The sequence below is a fragment of the Scatophagus argus genome, chromosome 17 (assembly GCF_020382885.2).
Source record: "Scatophagus argus isolate fScaArg1 chromosome 17, fScaArg1.pri, whole genome shotgun sequence".
Classification (NCBI taxonomy): Eukaryota; Metazoa; Chordata; class Actinopteri; family Scatophagidae; genus Scatophagus; species Scatophagus argus.
The window spans coordinates 2,629,564-2,650,806 of NC_058509.1; the positions used below are offsets into that span (position 1 = coordinate 2,629,564).

The 21,243-nt window shown below is 41.1% G+C and overlaps 1 protein-coding gene across 11 annotated transcripts in view; it reads left to right on the forward strand.

Annotated features, from left to right (window-relative positions):
• The first annotated feature begins 854 nt into the window (after positions 1-854).
• LOC124074659 (major histocompatibility complex class I-related gene protein-like) overlaps positions 855-21,243 on the forward strand; it is a 38,261-nt gene continuing 17,872 nt past the window's right edge. For 2 of the 11 annotated variants that reach the window (XM_046417806.1, XM_046417810.1), the window contains exon 1: positions 898-1,084. In XM_046417806.1, coding sequence (XP_046273762.1) covers positions 1,027-1,084 — 58 coding nt within the window. In that variant the 5' untranslated portion in view covers positions 898-1,026. The other 9 variants (XM_046417808.1, XM_046417809.1, XM_046417811.1 and 6 more) reach the window with 8 other exon arrangements.

Below are 21,243 nucleotides of genomic sequence, written 5' to 3' on the forward strand. Positions count from 1 at the left end.
AGTCTGACTGTTATGGTCAACACCTCTGAATCACAACATGTTGGATCAGCATGAAGACCACAGCAGCTCAAGGTAAGACAGGGAAATGTGTGTGTTGTAAAGCCTTCTAAGATCATAGGAGTACATGTATTATCTCAGTCTTCATCTCTTATGCACAAAGAAAATCAAAATTCACTTTGCTAAACTATCAAACAGTGTGACATTAAAGGAGGCTGACATGTTACACACATCAGATTCAGAATAAACATCTATGAAGCTGATGAGATGAAGCATGAAGTATGTTGTCATTGTGCTGTTTTCTATTGAATATTTGTCCAAATGGATCCTATTTTATTCAAGTTATTCACAGCATCATCATTTCTTGCAGGACTGAAGTTGTACAAGGAGGGAAGAGTGTGCTGCTGATGAAGATGATGGCTGTAAACAGAAATGTGTGTGAAGAAATCTCCCTCCACATGTCTCATGCTCAGCACATTCAGGATGACTTGTTCACATTATCAGTCTCAGATTTATTTTGAAGGTTTGTAAATACTTTGATGACATGTTGGGAAACTGTGGAAACTGCTGACCATTTGGTTTCCACACAGTTTCCTGTGTGTTTGTCTGAAGTCAAAGCAACATTTCTGTCTTTTGTGTTGTTTAGTGTAAACGTTTGTTGCATTTTTATTCAACAGGTTGGTACAATATGGGGTGTTTCTGCTATTTTTGTTCATATTAGCTCATAATGAGAATTGTGATAAATGTACGACACACCTGTGGCTTAATTGGTCAACACAATACAAATCTAGTGAGAAATGCAGACCATCAACCATCTGGAGACGAGCTGATTCTGCTTTCGTTTCCGATTAATAACCGCAATGGGTCTGTTTTACCGATGTATAAGTGACGTTGGACTCGAGCTGAATTCTCATTGGCTCACATCGACGCGCACCTGAAGTCCTCACTTCACCTGTCTTGTTCGACAAAGAAACAAAGTGAGTCCTTGACTGGATTAAAAATAAAGTGTAAGTTCATCGTAGTGTGAAAATGAAGACCCTGGTCTTCGTGGTCCTCCTGGGAACAGGTCTACATGTGGCGGTGGCAGGTCAGTTCACTTTATTTTAAGTTTGATGTTAAAAGACAAAACGCGTCGTTTCCTCATATAACTCAGTCCGCTCTGCACACACGAACTGAAGGTGCGTTTGATTGTCTTTGATGATTAATCACAGGACTTGCAGAGAAGACAAATAGAAATGATAAATGTAGAAATGAAGAAGAAGATTGTTTATAAAACGTGACAAAACACTGATCTTAAAGTTGAAGGTTGGAAACTCTGTCAGTAGTTACTGCGGCTCCCACCTTCAGTCCTCTCGACCTACTCGGTCCTTTACCCACACGTTTTCATCGAGACAAGATGAAACATTTATTTTTGTTTCTTCTCTTATGTCACGTTTCATCAGCAGGTAACAAAACCCTTTAAATATTTACGTTAAGCTCTTTGAATTTTCATCCTGCCTGCCTCAGGGACGCACTTTACTTTCACTGAATCCTATTGAATACGTCATGTTTATGTCTGTATATTTTATTTGTATGTGTTATATTCATTTTATATTCATACTGAATGTATAAACTTGTTCGTCCTGCAGTCAAACACTCCCTGAAGTTTTTCATGACTGCGTCTTCTGGACTCCCAAACATCCCGGAGTTTGTTGGCGTCGGTTTTGTTGATGATGTTGTGATTCTTTCCTGTGACTCCGACAAAAAGACAACAGAAGTCAAACAGGACTGGATGAAAAAGTTATTCCAAAATGATCCTCAGCTATTTGAGTTATACAACCAAGCGTGTTTGATAACTCAGCCCAACTTCTTTAAAGCCACGATTCATACGTTGACGCAGCGCTTCAACCAAAGTGGAGGTAAAGTATATATCATCAAATTCTAAACTAAACTGTATGCAGTCAAACAGGGCGGCACAGTGGTGCAGTGGTTAGCATTGTAGCCTCATAGCGAGAGAAACAAAAGAAAAGGAATAACATTCAACTTACATTCAGTCTCCTTTGTGTCCAGCTGTGCAGAAAGCACACCATTGTTAAAGGGTTAATTATGGTTCAGTAATGCTGTTCTGAAGCCTTATGCATTTATGAAGTGCTGCTTAAGGGATCCATGTTTTCCACTTTACAATAAGGGGCATTTAAGGACTGGACTGGGGAAATGTTTTCAAAAACGAATCAAAAAGTTGTTTTTATTTGTGGTGACTTAAATATTGACCTGCTCAATCCAAATAACCATAAAATTATTGATGGATTTATATGATGTACAGTATGGGTTTATACCCCAAAATCACTAAACCTAGTAGAATTACGTCACATTGTGCTACTTTAATCGACAACATATTCACCAATGATATTGAGAATAATACAGTGAGCGGACTATTAATTAATGGCATCAGTGATCACCTACCAGTTTTCACAGTTTATGACAGTAATCACCAGAAAAAACAGCCGGAGAAAAAAGTGAAATACAGACGGGTAAGGACAGAGGAAACTATGAACACATTAAAGAATGAATTACTGGCACAAAATTGGGAAAGGTATACGATGAAAGTGACATCGATAGTGCATACAAAACCTTTTTAAGTATATTTACATCATTATATGATCAACATTGTCCAATCGAAACAACGCTATGAGAAACAAAAATGTAAAGACCAACCATGGCTCACAAAAGGATTCCGAAATGCCTGTAAAAAGAAAAATGCACTATACAGAGAATTTATAAAACAAAGGACTAAAGAGGCAGAAAATAAGTATAAAAAAATATAAAAATAAGTTAACTAATATTATCAGGGAATGTAGGAAGGTATACTATAGTAAAATATTATACAATAACAAAAACAATAGTAAATATGGGACATTAAATAGTATTAATAAAAAAAGACGCTAAACAACAGAGTTACTCACAGTATTTTATTAGAACAATATTAAAAATGACAATATGTATCATGTGGTCAACAGCTTTAACAATTTTTTTTGTAAATGTTGGACCAAACTTGGCGGGAAAAATTCCTGATTGGGATGATAACCTCATAATGAGAAATCCCAGTTCAATGTTCCTCACAGCAGTAGAAGAAAAAGAAATAGTAGATATTGTAAATAAATGTAAAAACAAAGTATCTACTGATTCAAATGAAATCGACATGAAAGTTGTTAAAAGGGTCATTGAGGGGATTTCAAAACCATTAACATACACCTGTAATTTATCATTCCAAACTGGTAAATTTCCGAACAAAATGAAAATAGCAAAGAAAATAGAAGAGTTAGTGTTAGAATAGAAAAGTTGTGCCTCTGTATAAAACTGGGGATAGACATGACTTCACAAATTACAGGCCTGTTTCCCTACTCCCACAGTTTTCCAAAATTGTAGAAAAATTATTCAATAACAGATTAGACAAATTCATAAAAAAACATAAATTACTTTCTGATAGTCAATATGGATTTAGAGCCAATAGTTCAACATCACTGGCACTGATAGAATCAATTGAGGAGATCACTAACGCTTTGGATCAAAAACTGCATTCAGTAGGAATATTCATAGACCTCACAAAAGCATTTGATACAATCAATCATAAAATATTAATCGATAAACTTGAACAGTATGGGATCAGGGGTTTAGTTTTGCAGTGGGTGAAAAGTTATTTAAGCAACAGAAAACAGTTTGTGAAGTTGGGGGAATATTCCTCGTCATGCTTGGACATTGTTTGTGGTGTCCCCCAGGGGTCAGTATTAGGTCCGAAGCTGTTTATACTTTACATAAATGACATATGTAAAGTGTCAAATGTTTTAAAACTTGTATTATTTGCAGATGATACTAGTATTTTTTGTTCTGGGGGGGATTTACAAGAACATCTGGGGAGGGTCACTATTGAAATGTGCAAACTGAAAAGGTGGTTTGACAGGAACAAATTATCATTAAACCGAGGTAAAACCAAAATTCATGTTATTCAGTAACTGCAACAAAAATACACAAGTACAAATACAAGTAGATGGGGTGACTATCGAAAAAGTACATAATAACAAATTTCTTGGGGTAATAATGGATGAGGTTGTGGAACAGATTGGGTGTGGAGTTAAAGCAATGTCCAAGCATGACCCAGTTTAAGAAGAGGTACAAACGTGGTTCTCACAGGGTATAGGCTGTGTAGCTCCCACAGTAACACGAGGAAACGGAGTTTTCTTTTAAACTACAGGGCGTACTTTATTCAGCTTCGTCCCGTGAAAACTGACAACAACAAACAACAAACAAATCCATATGAATCATATCAGACAAAACAAAGTCAATATCAACAACCTAGAAGACGACCACGTAGCTCCACAACACCGAGAGACACAAGCCCACCTCGCTGGCAGCTTGTCACCAAAGGAGCTAGGTTCGTTGCACACAAAGGCCCACCATTCTTCATAACATTTCTTCTTTGGTCCTGGTAGACGAAAACTGGACTACCGCCGCTCCTCAAGACATCCCCCTCCTGTACGTCCCCAAATCACGTCCCCCAGGAAACGGAACAGAAGGCTCCACCCCAACACAACACAAAAAAAACCACTGCGCACCATGAAACCCATGCTCACAACAAACAAATGAAAAAACCATACCAATCCACACATTGGAAATACCACTCATGCCACCCAGGCAACCGACGACAGCCACACTCCCACCAAAATCTTCTGTGATTTTATTTTAATTTCTTTATTCCTAATGTGAAGCTATATGAACTTGTGATGAACTTATTTATAACCCTTTATTTACTAACTTTAAGATTCAACTACAGCTTATAAACTTATAATGACAGGATGAAAGTGTAAACTCAGGCCTTTAATCTGCTTCCAGTAGTGTAACAGTCTTCTGGACAGGGCGTTCAAGGTAAGTATGTTTGGAAGTACGTCTACCCTTGGAATCAAGAGTAGGATCACTGACCAAGAGCTTTACCTTTCTCACTCTTTCATCCTTTCCTGGTAGCACTTCAGTGACTTTGGCCAACTTCCATTGACTCCGTGGGGTCATGTCATCCAGCAGAAGAACAATGTCGTTAACCTTTGCGTTTCTTTGTTCCTTGGTCCACTTCTGTCGATGCTGAAGATTCAAGAGATATTCTCTCTTCCATCGCAACCAGAAACTGTTGGCCAGGAACTGAACCCGACGCCATCTTTTACGAAGATAAAGATCCTCTCTAACAAATCGTCCAGGAGGTGGAGCGATTACTGTAGACTTCATGGTCAAAATGTGATTAGGTGTCAGGGGCTCGGGGCAAGAAGCATCACAGAGGTAATCAGTGGTTAAAGGCCTACTGTTGATCACAGCCATGACTTCATACAAAAATGTCCTAAGAGAAGAACAGTCAAGTTGTTTGGATGACTGCTCCAGGATTGATGTTAAGACACTTCTGATGGTGCGGATTTGCCTTTCCCAAACTCCGCCCATATGACTTGAAGCTGGTGTATTCATGATAAACTCGCATCCTTCTGCTTTGAACTTCTCTTCTTTCATTTCAGTTAATGCCTCAGCAAACTCTCTCCTGGCACCAACAAAGTTTGTACCCTGATCACATCTTAACTGACGAATTGGCCCGCGAATAGAAATGGCAGCACGAAGTGCATTAATGAAGGAGTCAGTAGACAGATCATCGAGCATTTCAATGTGCACTGCTCTAGAAGCCATACAGGTAAGTAGAAGTCCATAGCGCTTGAGCTCTTTTCTTCCTTCCCTGACATAAAATGGCCCGAAACAATCCATCCCACAATAGGTGAAGGGAGGGGCCTCTTCTGTGCGCTCAACAGGAAGATCTGCCATTTTTTGTTGTTCTGGGGACCTTCTTAATTTCCTGCATCTGGTGCACTTGTAGATGTATGATGACACAGACTTGCTGCACCCAAGGATCCATATCCCATTAGCACGGAGCTCGTTCATAGTCAAAGCACGTCCTTGATGGTACACTCTCTCGTGATAATGTTTTATAAAGAGTGATGACAAGTAGCTGTCTCGAGGAAGGATCGCGGGATGCTTCACATGTGGATGGAGGGCTGCATGAGTCAAGCGCCCACCTACTCTGAGGACACCTTCCTTGTCCAGAAATGGACTCAGTTTCTGCAGCTTGTTCATTACTTCAGTGCGCTCACCGTTGCCATGTCTCAAGTGCTGCATTTCTTGAGCAAAGCTATCTTTTTGTACCATCCTTATAAGCATTGATTCTGCTTCTCTTCTTTCCTCCAAAGTTGTGGATTCACTTGACTTTCGCTGTAGTCCCTTGGCTTGCTTTACTCTGCGTGTCAGTCTAGCTACAGCCCTGACTAGTCTTGACCAGTCTGAGAACTTGTGCATACGATCCAGAAGTGGAACATCTTCGTGGACTTGAATGTCATGAACATAAGCCTCTTTGACTTCAGGATCAGCACTTGAAATTTCTCCCACCATGGCATCTTCAGCAGGCAGCTCTTTCTGCCACAAAAATGCTGGGCCTGTGAACCAGTTGGAGACCTTAAGTTGCTGTGCTGCGAGACCCCTAGATGCATAGTCCGCAGGGTTGTCTTCAGAAGCCACATATCGCCATTGATCAGGTTCTGTGCTTTGTTTGATGCGCTGCACCCGGTTAGCCACAAAGACATGAAACCTTCTGGCGTCATTGTTGATATATCCTATGACTACCTTAGAATCAGTCCAAAAAAATTCATGTAGGGAGTCAATTTCAAGTTCCTTTTTCAGCAAGTCACTGATGCGAACAGCTGTGACTGCTGCTGAAAACTCCAGTCTTGGTATAGTAGTGACCTTGGTAGGTGCAACTCTTGCCTTCGCCATGACCAAAGAGCAGTGAACCTTTCCTGTTGTGCTCACTGCTCTAAGATATGAGCACACTCCATAGCCTGATGTACTGGCGTCCGAGAAATGATGGAGCTCATAATGCTTGACAGTGAAACCTTTGGGAGTATAGCACCTTGAGATCGATATGTCTGCCAAATGTTTTAAGTCCATTAGCCAGGATTCCCACAACGGCTTGAGGTCTTCGGGTAAGGCGTCATCCCAATCAAGCTTGCCTCGACACATTTGCTGCAGGATCTGTTTTCCTATCAAGATGTACGGGGCCACAAAGCCAAGTGGGTCATACAGTGAGGCAACTGTGGACAAGACCCCTCTTCTGGTAAGCGGATTGTCTTTCACAGCAACCTTGAATTGGAATTGATCAGAAGCCACGCACCACTGAACCCCAAGGTCTCGCTCTACTTGAGGCCCTCCAAATGCAAGATTCAGGTCTTTGGTGCCTTCTGCACGTTCCTTTTCAGGGATTGTGTCCAGTACGTCCTTGCAGTTTGAGACAAACTTGTGGAGATGGAGTTTTCCCATATTGCAGAGGTCTCTTGCTTCCTTGACTAATTGGATTGCCTGGTCCTTTGTTTCTGTGCTCGTTAAACCGTCGTCGACATAAAAGTTCCTCTGAATGAACTTGACAGTATCATCACTGACCAAACTGCGTCCCCTGGCAGCAATGTGCTTAAGTCCAAAGTTGGCACAGCCTGGTGAGGATGCTGCGCCAAACAGATGAACTTTCATGCGGTAGATGGAAGGCTGTGCCTCCAGGTTGCCACCATCCCACCAGAGAAATCTCAAATAGTCTTGGTCTTCTTTCTTTACATGAAACTGGTGGAACATGCGTTCAATGTCACACATAAGTGCCACCGGTCCTTTGCGGAAACGGCACAGTACTCCCACTAATGTATTGGTCAAGTCAGGACCAGTCAAAAGATGGTCGTTCAGAGAAGTCTGTTGAAACTTTGCAGCACAATCAAAAACAACACGTATCTTACCCGGCTTCTGTGGATGGTACACCCCATGGTGTGGGATGTACCAAACTGGGGTTTTGCACAGGTCTTGCTCCATGATCTTTTCTGCATCGCCACTCTCAATTGTCTCATTCATGAAAGTTGTGTAATCCTTGTAGTACTGCTGATTCCTTTTCAGTTTTCTTTCCAGACACCTCAGACGATGCATGGCACAGGACTTATTGTCAGGTAAGTTAGGTCTTTCTAGCTTGAATGGTAGTGGCATTTCATAATGCCCATCAGTCTTTAATCTGATGCCATCCGTCATCTTGGCCAGAAATCTGAGATCTTCTTGAGATATTTGCCCATCCTCTGTGGTTCTCTCAATAAAGTCAGATTCAAGAATGTTCATGATCTCTGAAGGTGACACAACTTCTTTGATTTGCGTTCTGTGGGCAAAATGAACTTCGCATGCGAGATCCGACAAGGGTTGGCATGGCGTCACCTGCTTCACAATGACATGATGACTAGCTCCAATCAAATCTCCACAGTCGACATGAGGGTCACCATAGCCAATCACACTCCAACCTAAATCGGTCTTTATTGCAAAGGGTTGGTGTTCTCTTCCTGACACTACCTGTCTTGGAACAAGAGCCTGTGGACAATTATATCCAATAAGCAGGCCAATATCACAACTTTGCAGGGGAGCAATTTCATCCGATAGGTGTTCAAGGTGAGGCCAAGCTTTTGCAGTTTTCGGTGTAGGGATATGATCTCGGTTTCCTGGGATGAAGTCTCTGGAGTATGTTGCTGGTAGGGGAATTGTTTTGTTTGAGTGGAACCCCCTCACTTGTAGACCCGTTAGTTTTTGACATGATATTCTAGTGTCCTTTGAAGCCATTGTTGACAGCTTTAGCTGGACTGCCTCACTCTTAGCATGAAGGGCTTCAGCAGTTTCTTTAAGAATGAATGTCGTATCACTTTGTGTGTCGAGAAGTGCATATACAAGAACCTCGTGATCTGGTTCATGAGCTGTTGACACCCACACTGGTATCACTGTGGAGGTATGAGTGCCCCTGACACTTTGCATAATTCTGTTTGACGTTGCTCTGCTTGATGCACTGTCTGCTTTATCCTGGTTGCTGTCTTCTCTCTCTACCATTACGGTGCCACCTCTTGACGAGGGCCGTGCATCACTGCTACGATTTTCATGAAGACACGTGGGGTGCCTTTTGTTACATTTTTCACAGGTCTTTCTCTTTTCACATTCCTTTGAGCGATGCCCTGGTTTCAAGCAACCAAAGCACAATCTATTTTCTTGTATAAACTTATGTCGTTCAGAAACCTCTCTTTCCATGAATTTACGACAATTGTCTAAACTGTGGTTGGCCTTTTCACAGAGGATACAGCTGGCTGGGACAGCTTTCTCATCCGAATTGGTGGCTAATGCCTTTCTCCCAGGGCTTCTGTTTCTCTGGACTCTGGTCCTCTCACCGTCACTTGGTTTTAGAGCATGTAAAGAAGTCACAGGGTTGCATGCAATCTTGGCTTCACGTGTTAGAAATGCTACAAATTGGCTGAAAGTTGGGAATGTTTGGCTTTCTTCCTCCACTTGCATTACCTTTCTATTCCATCTTGAGGTCAACCAGTCTGGAAGTTTGGTGAGCAACTTCTGATTTTCATTGCAGTCATTGAGCACATCAAGCCCTTTGATCTGTGACATGGCTGCTTCACAGCTTCGCAGAAAGTCCACAAATTCTTGTAGCTCCAGGCTATTCTTGGGATTTAGTTTAGGCCATGTAGCTAGCCGGTCTCTGAAAGCCTTGGCAATAAGGAATGGATTTCCGTATCTTTCTTCTAAGATGGTCCATGCAGAAAGGTAAGCTGCCTCTGTACCTAGCATAAAGAAGCTCTCAACTGCTTTCTTAGCAGGCCCACCAATGTACTTTCGCAAATAGTAGATCTTCTCTTCACCTGGTATGTTCTTCCTATCAATGAGAGTTTGAAATGAGATTTTCCAGTCATTATACCGAAGAGGATCACCAAGGAATACTACTGGCTCAGGTACAGGGAGTCGATTTGCCGCTACTGATTCTGCAAGCGCTCTTATTAGAGCAGTGGTCTCGTCTTCTTGCTTGACATTGCAGTTTGTGGAGTGGGTTACAGCTTGTGGAGTGTCTGAATGATGCTGGGTTGTAGCATTCTGGGTTGTAGCTTCTTTCTTTGCTCTCACAGAACCACAGCCGTGCAGAAGCTCTCTTATCTCTTCGTCTGAGCATATACTCTGTGCATACACTTCCTGCCGTGCCTTGGCAGCCTTTAGTTTCTTGACTGTCTCCAATCGTTCTATCTCTCTGCGCTTGGCTTCTAACATCTGCCTTCTCTTCTCATTTTCAACTTCTTGTTTCACACGTAACTGAGCAGCAGCAGCCTCTTGTTCTGCTTGAAGTCTCTTATCTTCAGCTTCAAGTCTTTGCAATTCTTTAAAATGCTGCTCTTGCTCGTGAAGGACTTCTAGCGTAGCTTCATTAGCAGCAGCTTCGGCTGCTGCATCTTGTCTCTTCAGTGATGACAGGCTTGAGGATCTTGAGCTAATTGCTGAACTAACGAGGGAGCGATGCACAGATCTTGAGTGACTAGAGATGATGCTCTGTGTATCAGGCCTTAGCTTTAGAGACCTTGCACTTTTGAAATCTTCTTGCTCATTGCTAGCTAGACAGCCATTTGCAGCTTCAACGATTTCCTTGGTTACTTCTTCACAAGTGTCTATTCTACGACGCATGTCTTGGTGTGGTGTTTGAACACGACGTATGTCTTCATAAATCTGCTCCAACTCAGTTGAGGCTTTTCTTATCTTAGCTGCATGTTCCTGTAGCATAGCTTTCGAATTACAGGTCTTAGAAGATTGTTTGGCATCTTTAACGAGTGCCTTCCACTTTTCATAGTTCGAATTGAACCTGCGTTCCAGTCTTTTTATTTGCTCTTCCTGCAGTTCTTGGCCCTTCTCTGTCAACTTACGGACTCTTCGGCCTTGCGGTACTTCTTGTGAGCAGTTGAGACTGGATGCCGCAATTTTAATCACACATGAATGCTCTGACTCGTCTAATATTTCATCTTGTTCCTTGCCAGCATCTTCTTTGGTGGGTGTCTGTACGGTCTGTTTTACACTTTCTCTGTCATTCTCAACTAGACTACCTGCCTCCGACATTTTAATGGACCGTCTCTCTCTTAATGAATTCAAATTACCTTTAAGTTAGGGAAAGGAAGTAAGTTATTCCCGTTTTATGTCTCACTTTCTGCTTAAATGCAACAGGACTGCAATATTTATCAAAAGTAACACCTTGTTAACTTAAAGTTAGGTTGTCAAAAGATTGGAACTAAAACAAAAAAAATATTATCATAAATTCAGCTTACCTAGTCAGGTTTTAGTAATTATAGTTTAAACTAAATAAGAGTAAACTTTACATTAAGCTTATTCAACTATAAACATTCTCTATTTAAAAGAGCATTTGAAATAACTGTTATGTTAGTCACACACATGCATATGATCATGCATAATGGCTACAACCTGCCATTATGGTATTGAACTTGCCTAAGCCTAAATGGACCATCATCAAACCAAGAGTTATTAGCCAACAAAGAAAACACAGATTGACCTAGATATGAACACGGTCACATTTAAATTGAAATCCAAACCAAGAGTCTCTTGTTGTAGGCAAACACCATTCAAATGAGTTCCTATAGAGCTCAAACCGAAGTCTCTGAAATGTCCGTTCAAAATGTTGAGCCTACGCTAGCAAAACAATGGCACCTGCACCGTACTGTGGACTGCAAAGTAGCTCTCGTGCGTCTCATCTCAGAAGAAGCGCTGAGGAATGCGATGCGATGGCAATGACTTGCCGCTTGCTTCTCCACACGCCTTGGGTCTTGACATCGAGTTTTTACTGTAGCTCCCACAGTAACACGAGGAAACGGAGTTTTCTTTTAAACTACAGGGCGTACTTTATTCAGCTTCGTCCCGTGAAAACTGACAACAACAAACAACAAACAAATCCATATGAATCATATCAGACAAAACAAAGTCAATATCAACAACCTAGAAGACGACCACGTAGCTCCACAACACCGAGAGACACAAGCCCACCTCGCTGGCAGCTTGTCACCAAAGGAGCTAGGTTCGTTGCACACAAAGGCCCACCATTCTTCATAACATTTCTTCTTTGGTCCTGGTAGACGAAAACTGGACTACCGCCGCTCCTCAAGACATCCCCCTCCTGTACGTCCCCAAATCACGTCCCCCAGGAAACGGAACAGAAGGCTCCACCCCAACACAACACAAAAAAAAAACACTGCGCACCATGAAACCCATGCTCACAACAAACAAATGAAACAACCATACCAATCCACACATTGGAAATACCACTCATGCCACCCAGGCAACCGACGACAGCCACAGGCTGGAAGAAGGGCTTTAACAATTAGGTGTTCTCAAGAAATATGGCTGTACTTGTTAAGTTAATCTATTTATTTCTTTATTTATTTCTTCTCTGTATTGTGGTATGTATGTGCATGTGTTAATGTATGTCTACATACATTATATATATATACATATACATATGTGTGTGTGTATCTGTGTATGTATGCATGCTTATAAATTATTCATTATTGTATGATGAAGGTATTGATGTATATATGTGTGTGTGTATATATATAGATATATATAGATATCTATGTATATATATATATATATATAGATATATATATATCGCTATTCTGTAAATTATTATAGTATATATTGAAGTAATTAGGGAGAAGGGGTGAGATTGAGTAAGCTTTGGCTTCTTCCCACTCCTTTTGAAGATAAATAAGTGTTAAGTCTTGTTTCATTGTTTTTCTTCTTCTTTTTCTTTTTTTGTTAATCTATGTTCAAAAAAAAATATGCAGTGTGTCCACTGATCTCAGCCAAACATAAGTCAGAAGTTGGAGGATGGATAATAACAATAATAAAAAGGTCTGCGAGTAATAAAATGGCTGACTGTGAACTTCATGATATTCATGTTAATTAACATGTTTATACTCTCTCTCTCAGGTGTTCATGTTTTGCAGGATATGAGTGGCTGTGAGTGGGATGATGAGACTGGAGAGATTAATGGATTTGACCAGTATGGTTATGATGGAGAAGACTTCATATCATTTGACCTGAAGACGTTGACGTGGGTCGCTCTAAAACCACAAGCTGTCAGCATCAAACTGAACTGGGATGCTGACAAAGCAGCAATAAAAAGCAATGAGATGTACCTCACTCAGATGTGCCCTCAGTGGTTGAAGACGTGTTTGGCTTATGGCAAGAGCTCTCTGCTGAGAACAGGTAGAGTCACATGACCTGATGTGGTTTAATGGACACAATAATGTTCATATAACCTGCTCAGACTGAACTGTCACTGTGTTGTCACTCTGATCAGTCTGATATTATGTGCTTCTTCTGTCAAAACACTGAGACTGTATAAACCAGTGCACAGACAGTATAAATGAAGTAAACTTGCACAGTTTCAGTGATTGCAAATAGAAATATTTCCACTGAACTCTGACACTGTGATTGAATTTTATATTATTTATATTGTTCATAATATTTAATCTGGTGCCATCATCAGCTCAACATTTCTGTTTATCCAATACTTCAGTTTATGACACAGATTACTGGTGTTTATACCTGCAAAACGCACCACATTCACATCAGCCTCGGCTGTATTTTTTAAATATTAGCATGCAAATGTTAGACTGTAAGTTTGTAGTCTTACTGTTGTGTGTACTTGCTTATTTATGGTGGATGAATTTCACCACTCCTACTGTTGATGGACCTTTAGGGTTATTCAGCCACTGTTATCTCATAGGGATGCACGATAATATCAGGATGTCATCGTATCTGCAGATGAAGGCTTTAAAGTGAATTTATTCATCTTTTTTCCTGTTTTCCTTTCTTTTTCACTCTTTCTTGTTTATTTCTCTGCCTCCTCTCCATCCTTCTTTCGTCAGATCTTCCCTCAGTGTCTTTCCTCCAGAAGACTCCCTCCTCTCCAGTCAGCTGCCACGCTACAGGTTTCTACCCTGAGAGAGCCACACTCAGCTGGAGGAAAGATGGAGAGGAGCTTCATGAGGACGTGGAGCTCGGAGAGATCCTCCCCAACCACGATGGAACCTTCCAGATGAGTGCTGAGCTGAATCTTTCATCAGTCACACCTGAAGACTGGAGCAGGTACACCTGTGTGTTTCAGCTCTCAGGTGTGAAGGAGGAGATCGTCACCAAACTGGACAAAGCAGACATCAGGGCCAACTGGAATAAGACTGAGGTTCCAGTTCCTCCCTCAGAGTTTCCTACTGGTGCAGTTGTTGGAGTTGTTGTAGGACTTCTGCTGCTGACACTCTGCATCTGTGGACTCCTCATGTGGAGAAGGAACAGAACTGGTGAGTGAAGCCATCATTGCTCCACTGTTGGTTTAGTTGAGCTGGCTGATGTTCAGAGGAGCTCAGAGGTCCTCAGCAGATGTTCTGTATGTGTTAGTATAAGTACACACTGTAGGTATGGATGCACAGTATTTTGTTATTGTCAGTGGATACACCTGGTTGGTGAAGCTTGCTGTTGGGACATGGAATATCACCTCACTGGTTGGGACAGAGCCTGAGCTTGTGTGAGACCTTGAGAGAGACCGGCTCACCTCTAAGTACAGCCTGGACTCTGGAACCAGTCTCCTTGAGAGGGGTTGGACTCTTCTCTTCTCAGAAGTTGCCTTGGGTGAGAGGTGGAGGGCAGGAGTGGGCTTACTGATAGCCTCACAGCTCTCTGCCTGTTTGTTGGGGTCTTCAGGTCGGGGAATGGGTCATAACTGTTGTTTGTGCTGATGCACCAAATGACAGTTCAGAGTACCCACCCTTTTTGGTCCTTTTTGGACCCTTGGTATCCCCCCAGACGAGCTGGTGGAGGCGGCTGGGGAGAGGACAGTCTGGACTTCCCTGCAGAGGCTGCTGCCCCCACCTGGATTCAGATAAGCAGAGGAAGACGAGACAACACGAGACAAATGACTTTCAGATTTTATATGAATAACATTAAATAATAACATGTTAAAGCTGTAGTCCTGACTTTATATTCAGAGCAGAAGTCTTTGGCCTTTTGTTTTCTTTTGTGTCTTTGCATGAATTCAGATTGAACTTTTAATACTGTGACCTCTCATCTGTTTCAGGTTTCAGACCAGCAGAAAGTAAGTTTCCCTTTAATGAAAAATCAAATATTTTTGTTCAGTCATTCATTTTCATTCCTGTCTCTCATATATTTCATTCTGTCATGTTAAATGAACTTCTTTAACTTAATTTTCTGCTTTCAGCTTCAGACTCATAATCAGATAAAAATTCAGCTCCTGCCTGATCACAGTGAGTACGTCATTGTTTGACATAATATCACAGGGTTTAGTCGGTCAGATTTTGGTCCAGTGGTTCCTCACTTTGGGGCCTTCAGAGTATTAAAGAATAAAAACGTCAAGTTAATTATCTGAAGACATATGATGCAGCAGTTGTTGGTTGTTGTTTGTAAACACACCATGAAGTGACTCAGCAGAAAGTTAGTTTACTGCTGAGTCTCATTTCCAGGTCGTCCAGTCCTCACAGAATCTTTCTTCTGAATCGTTGCAGCTCAGAAACATCCTGCACACAGCACAAATATTGAGAAAATAAGAAAATGCAGGCAGAGAGTTTCTGCACAGACACACACACTTCCAGAGGGCGTTTAAGGTGATTAGAGGGATTATTATTGTATGAGTCTTTAACGTTGTTGTCTTCTGGAAGTTCCTGCAAATTATACCTTTAAACTCTGCGTCTTTGTGAGAAATACAGAAAATTTAGGATATTTTGACTTTTTGGGTCAGTTATGTCTTTAAAGTAGAATTTTAATCTGTGAAGTACCTGTAGTTTACACATAATGAAGTAAACAGCACACTTTTCCCCTCTGAAACCTCGTGTTATAACAGTATGAAAGAGATTAACATTAAACTACTCTGGTGACGTACATTTCTCTAAAAACTGCTGCTCAGCACAGTGTTTGAGTCAATGTCATCATTTATTTTCCAGCACTGATGGAAACAGATTAATTCACTGACATAATGAATGTTAATTATGTCCAGTATGAACTCTAATCAGTACCTGATCAGTTATCTAATTCTTCATGTATTGATCTGTCTTGACAGGCTTCAGTGAAGATTGGAGGACTTCAGTGATGTTACTGTGGATCAAAACTGTTATTACTTGAGCCTAAACCGACTTTGAGTTTGTTATTTTTAATCCAAGTGTGTTTATATTTAACACTGAGATATGAAGTCAAAGAACCTGTCAGGTGACAGAAGGCTTCCTGTTTGTTAAAAAGGCCAACACCACTTAGATAATTCCCCCTCCCTGTCTGAGAGTGGTATGTTCCACTCTCCCCTCTTAGAGTCATTAAGATAATTAAACCCTGAAAACTGGTGTTACTACATTTGTTTGGTTCTTCTGTGCATCCGCTGAACTGTGAGTATTATGAGTCACTAATTAATATAATTTTACACATATTTCATTGCCTCTGAATGTGGTTATTATTTCCTGGTTACGCTAATTAATCTCACTTGAGGACAATTGAGAGTCTGCAGTTTTAGCTTTACGTGTGTCCAGCCTGTACTGATGTTACTGCAGTCGGTGTACTTGTACTTTTTATATTTCGTTTCTCAGTTTGTTGCATGGTCACACTCTTACTTAGTCTGTAAGCTTTTTAGACCCTACAAAGTGTTACTTTGCGTGTAGTTTAATGTTTGTTGTGTTGACAGGCCTTCAGATTGAAACAGATCCTGTGTGTGTTTATGCTGTTCACAGCTGCCTGGTTTAGCTGTCAGTTTTTACTTCAGGGAGAAAAGTTAATGTGGACAACATTGTGGCTCCACCTTGTGGCAGAGCGAGAAATCAATCCAGACAACCTGCTCATCGTTTGGTTCAATATGATGACCGAGCTGAAAGTTTGTGTTATGTTTCTTATCGTGTTGTATTGTTCTGGTTTCAGAAACCACACACACAAACACACACCTACAGGCCTAAACAACCAGCAGAGGCAGTCCTGTGCACCTTTTCAAGCCACCTGTCAATAAACTTTATTGGACTGTTAGTGATGTGATCGATCACTTCAGTGGTGAGAACTGATGTTGCTGTCCAGCTTTTTCTACTGTTTCTGCACCTTATTGGACATTAAAGAAAAACAAGGACGATGTCTCATTGAGTTTATATTGTGAGGCTGTCATTTGTCTCTGATGATTCTGACCAAGTCCAGTTATGGGAGACAAACTCACTCCAAGCCCTTAAAGTGTGTGTCTGTGTGTGACAGGTTGTGTTTTGCATCAGGCCTGTTAACACAGATATGACTTACGGTGCTTCACAAACTAAAAGATGAGATGTTTATTCAGTTTTGAGTTCATTAATCTTTGGTTTGTGTCTGCTGATCTGACACAAACTTTCCACTGTAGATTAAAAGTCTTTTTCTGGACTGTTTTTTGGATTTACTGTTTGTTAAAGTGGACTTGATGCAGTTTCACAGTTTGTTTCTGACCTCACAGCTCCTGATGAAGACTCTGAGGCCTCTGAGAACCTGAATCCAAGACCTGATTGTCGGTCGTCCTCACTGAGTTCCCTCATGTGACACGTATCACACTGTACAACACGACAAACTAAATGAGACGAAAATTTGCTTGCTGTTACGTAACTGAATGAATAGTTGTGATTTATATGATTTGATGGATGGATTTAATGCTGCACTTTCATAAAAAGGCTCACCTTCCTTTGGTACACATCAGTTGTTCTTTTGCAGTGTTATGAATGTTACCTGAGTGTTAATAATCCTACAAGGCTCAATGCACAGCAGGACTCCCCACGTCTAATGTATGAAGCAAAAGGAAAACTCAACCAAAACACGAGCAGGTTTTAATTCCAGGAGTGAAAACAGATTATTCAAAGGAACAGTGATAATATTTCTTTTTCCTTTGCAGCTGCTGCCTGATGTGTCAGCTTGTGTGTTGGACTTTAGCTGGCAGACAAGAGCAGGCAGGAACAGAAAAAAGATCTCTTTGAATAAAGGATTAAAATAAATGATAATAATATATGAATCAATCAAAATCACATGTACATCACCAAAAATCCAAGAAGAACACAACAAGGCTTTTCTTATGCAGGATGTTTTTGTTTGTTTGTTTGTTTTTGTCACATCCACTGGTGTTGGTGAAACTGAGCTTCAGGTGAACGTCACCTGTGACGAAGCTCCCTGTCAGTCACTGCAGACACGGATGGAAAGTGTAACTTGACTGATGCACGGAGGCGTAACACCATGAGGGTGTAAATCTGAATTTAATGAACAACAGCTGGTGTTGAAGCAGAAGTTGGGTTTGATCAGTCAAAGAGAAAAAAGTGCACTGAGTGTCTGCTGTTGAATCACGAACACACGACAGGACTGAGAGAACAGCACCACATCATGCAGTGAACAGGATTTGTCAGATCCTCTTTGCTCTGCAGGTTTCATCTGTTTGTCTCTTTGTTTCTGTCCTTCTCTCAGGTGTCCTCGTGTTATTAATAATAACAGATTTTATCTATTTATTTTAAACTCAAGCACACTTTCCAAAGATAAAACAAACATGTGCCATGTTTCATGCTTGTCTTGTCATGTGTTTCCATGTTTTATGTTCAAGGTTTTTGTCATGTCCTGTTTTATTTTGAAAGCGTCACTTCCCCTGTGTGTCCTGTTTTCATGTAGCTTTGCTTTTGGTTTTCCTGATTGCTTTCTCCCTCCTAATGTGTGTCACCTGTGTCTCGTTGTCTTGTCTATTTAGTCCTTCCCAGTCACCTTTGTCAGAGTGTTTGTCTGTGTGTTCTTGCCAAGAAATCTTTTGTCTTGCCATGTATTGCCAGGAGTTTTTTGCCACAGTTTTCTTAGATCCTGTGCCACAGCAAGTGTGCTTTCTTTGAGTTTTTGCCTCTTTAAAAAACCTTTTTGCTCAGACCTCAGCCTTGTCAAACTCTGCATCGAAGTTTGTTCGACGTCCGTTTGTGACACTGATGTGGTTTCATGGACACAATAATATTCATATAACCTGCTCTGGCTCTAAAGTAAATTTAAATCAAAACTGAGACTGTAAAAGCCAGAGTTTGCATGAGTGAAGTAAATTTAGAAACTGTTTCAGTGTTTCAAGATAAAAGTCCTGGAGCTCCACTGAACTCTGACAGTGTGATTGAGTTTGCATTAAATTAGAAAACCTGTCAGATCTTATCTGACTGGAGAAAGTTTCTTTAGTGGTTGTGTAGTTCCCTTCTGTCTGTTTGTTTCTGTCTGCAACTCTGCAAGATGGGGGTGGGGGTGGAGGTAGGGTCACTCACTGAGGTCACACCACTGGAATAAGGAGGATGTCCATAAATTTATATTTAATAAAGTAAATTTCATTCATAACACCAGTTGCCTGCTGTAGGCCCATTTCAAATTCCATACAGTCTTGTTTTTCGACTGTTAGGGTTGTGCGAAGGCCAATAATACAGCCTCACTATACAAAAATGTATCTGTACAATCTGTACACCACCAATGTGTTGGTTTAGTCTTGACCCCTGCTGTCCGTCACGTCAGAGGCCATTGGCATCAGTGTAACCTGTTGACTCCCGAGGCGACTCCGATTCAGGTAATAATCATAATGGGTATAAAAAGGCCAGAGGTGCTTATTTGAGAAAGAAAAGGAAAGAAGAAGAGGAGAAGCGGTCCAAAGACAAAGGTATGTAGCTAATGTTCCCTCTGCAGCGTACGACTGTAATTACGTTATGAAAAGGAGCTAACGTTAATTGTTTAGCGGTCATTAGCTTGTTTGCTGTTTTGTGTGCTGGTTATAGTTAACCTGAACATTATCTGAGTTAACATACATACCAATAACTGTGTCTACACTTAAGCCATCAGCTCCTTTGCTGTCATTGCTTTGTGACCATTTGGTTATCGCTGCGTACTGTATTTAGCCTTAAAAAGACGGACGTTGCCCACATTTCACTCTATATTTTCTGTCTCAGTATAACGTTAATAGAATTTGGGCAGTGAAGCATTTCTCCCCGGTGGTTAATCTGTAGGTTAATAGCATGTAATAGGCGTAATAACATTAAGTGATAGCTAATGTATTTAAGTGTGCCTTTCATGCATGTTTACATTAATGCACTTCCAGCAGCACTGCTAAAATATTTTGGAGCCTCCTGCCCAGGATGAGTCTCCAGCAACAGAGGCCTCATCTGGAGCAGAGGATCAGGAGATCCCATCCACCTCTACGGCTGCTATGGCTTCTATGGCATCTCCTGCCATGTCTCAGGAAGGCCATGAGGAGTTTGCTGCTGCTTCTCCTCAGCAGGAGCCTATAGGTGGATGGTGCTTTGCTGTCATTTGTGTGTGTGTATGTTTGTGTGTGTGTGAAGATAGAAGTAGCAGTGTGTTTTATCTGTGAATTTTACCTGCCTGTACACATTTTTTCCTGTTAGTTGTGATTAATCCAGTTTTGCTATTTCTTAAAACCATGTTTTGTTCCACTGCTGTGTGCTTTGAATAATGTGCCAAATCAAATGTGCTGTTCTACAGAAATGCCTGAACCCCCACAAAGTTCATCTTCCACTGGAGAAGAGCCTCTTTCAACAGACCCTGCAGACTGGCCATCACCTCTGACAGACAGCATCAGGACCGAGTTGGTACGCAGAGGGCCAAGTTAGGTGGCATCAGATTTCTTTTCCCTAATGGGAGATGTTGTCACCAGAAGGGTCAGGTTTTAGTTCTGTGTGTGTGAAGGATTTGTGTATTTTGACTTGTATTTTTATTGTTGTTATTTATATTCAATTATTCTTATTTCTTTGTTGTGCTTTTCTATGCTTGTGATGTGAAATGTGTATTTTCTTAATATATTAATATATTATTATATAAATATTTATATATTTTTGGTTGTGCACTTTAAATTGGTTGTTTAATGTTTAGTTTGTTTTACTTTATCTCTAATTATCTTATCTCTCTCTATTCCGACATTCTCTTTGGGTTGGTGGGGGGCGGGGGCACCACACGGGCTGTTCGCCCCGGACACCATTCAGGCTAGGACCGCCACTGTCCTACAGACGCGCTGATAGGGACGTTTTTTTCCACAGGTGAGGCACTTTGCATCATTAGCAGGACATTCGTGTTTGGGGTGAGAAGGCCCTCCAGATTTGTAGCACTGTGAGCTACGAGTGTCTTTACCTTTGTTTTGCATACGCTGGCGTGGCTTTGCTCCACTGTTTTGTTTTGTTTTTTTGATTAGTGTATCTGTGCTTTTCATTTTTCTGTCTTTTCTTTACCAGACTGTCTACATAGCTTGCATCCATCTGCATTACACTACTGGCTTCAGTCGTACTTTATATTTTTATGTTT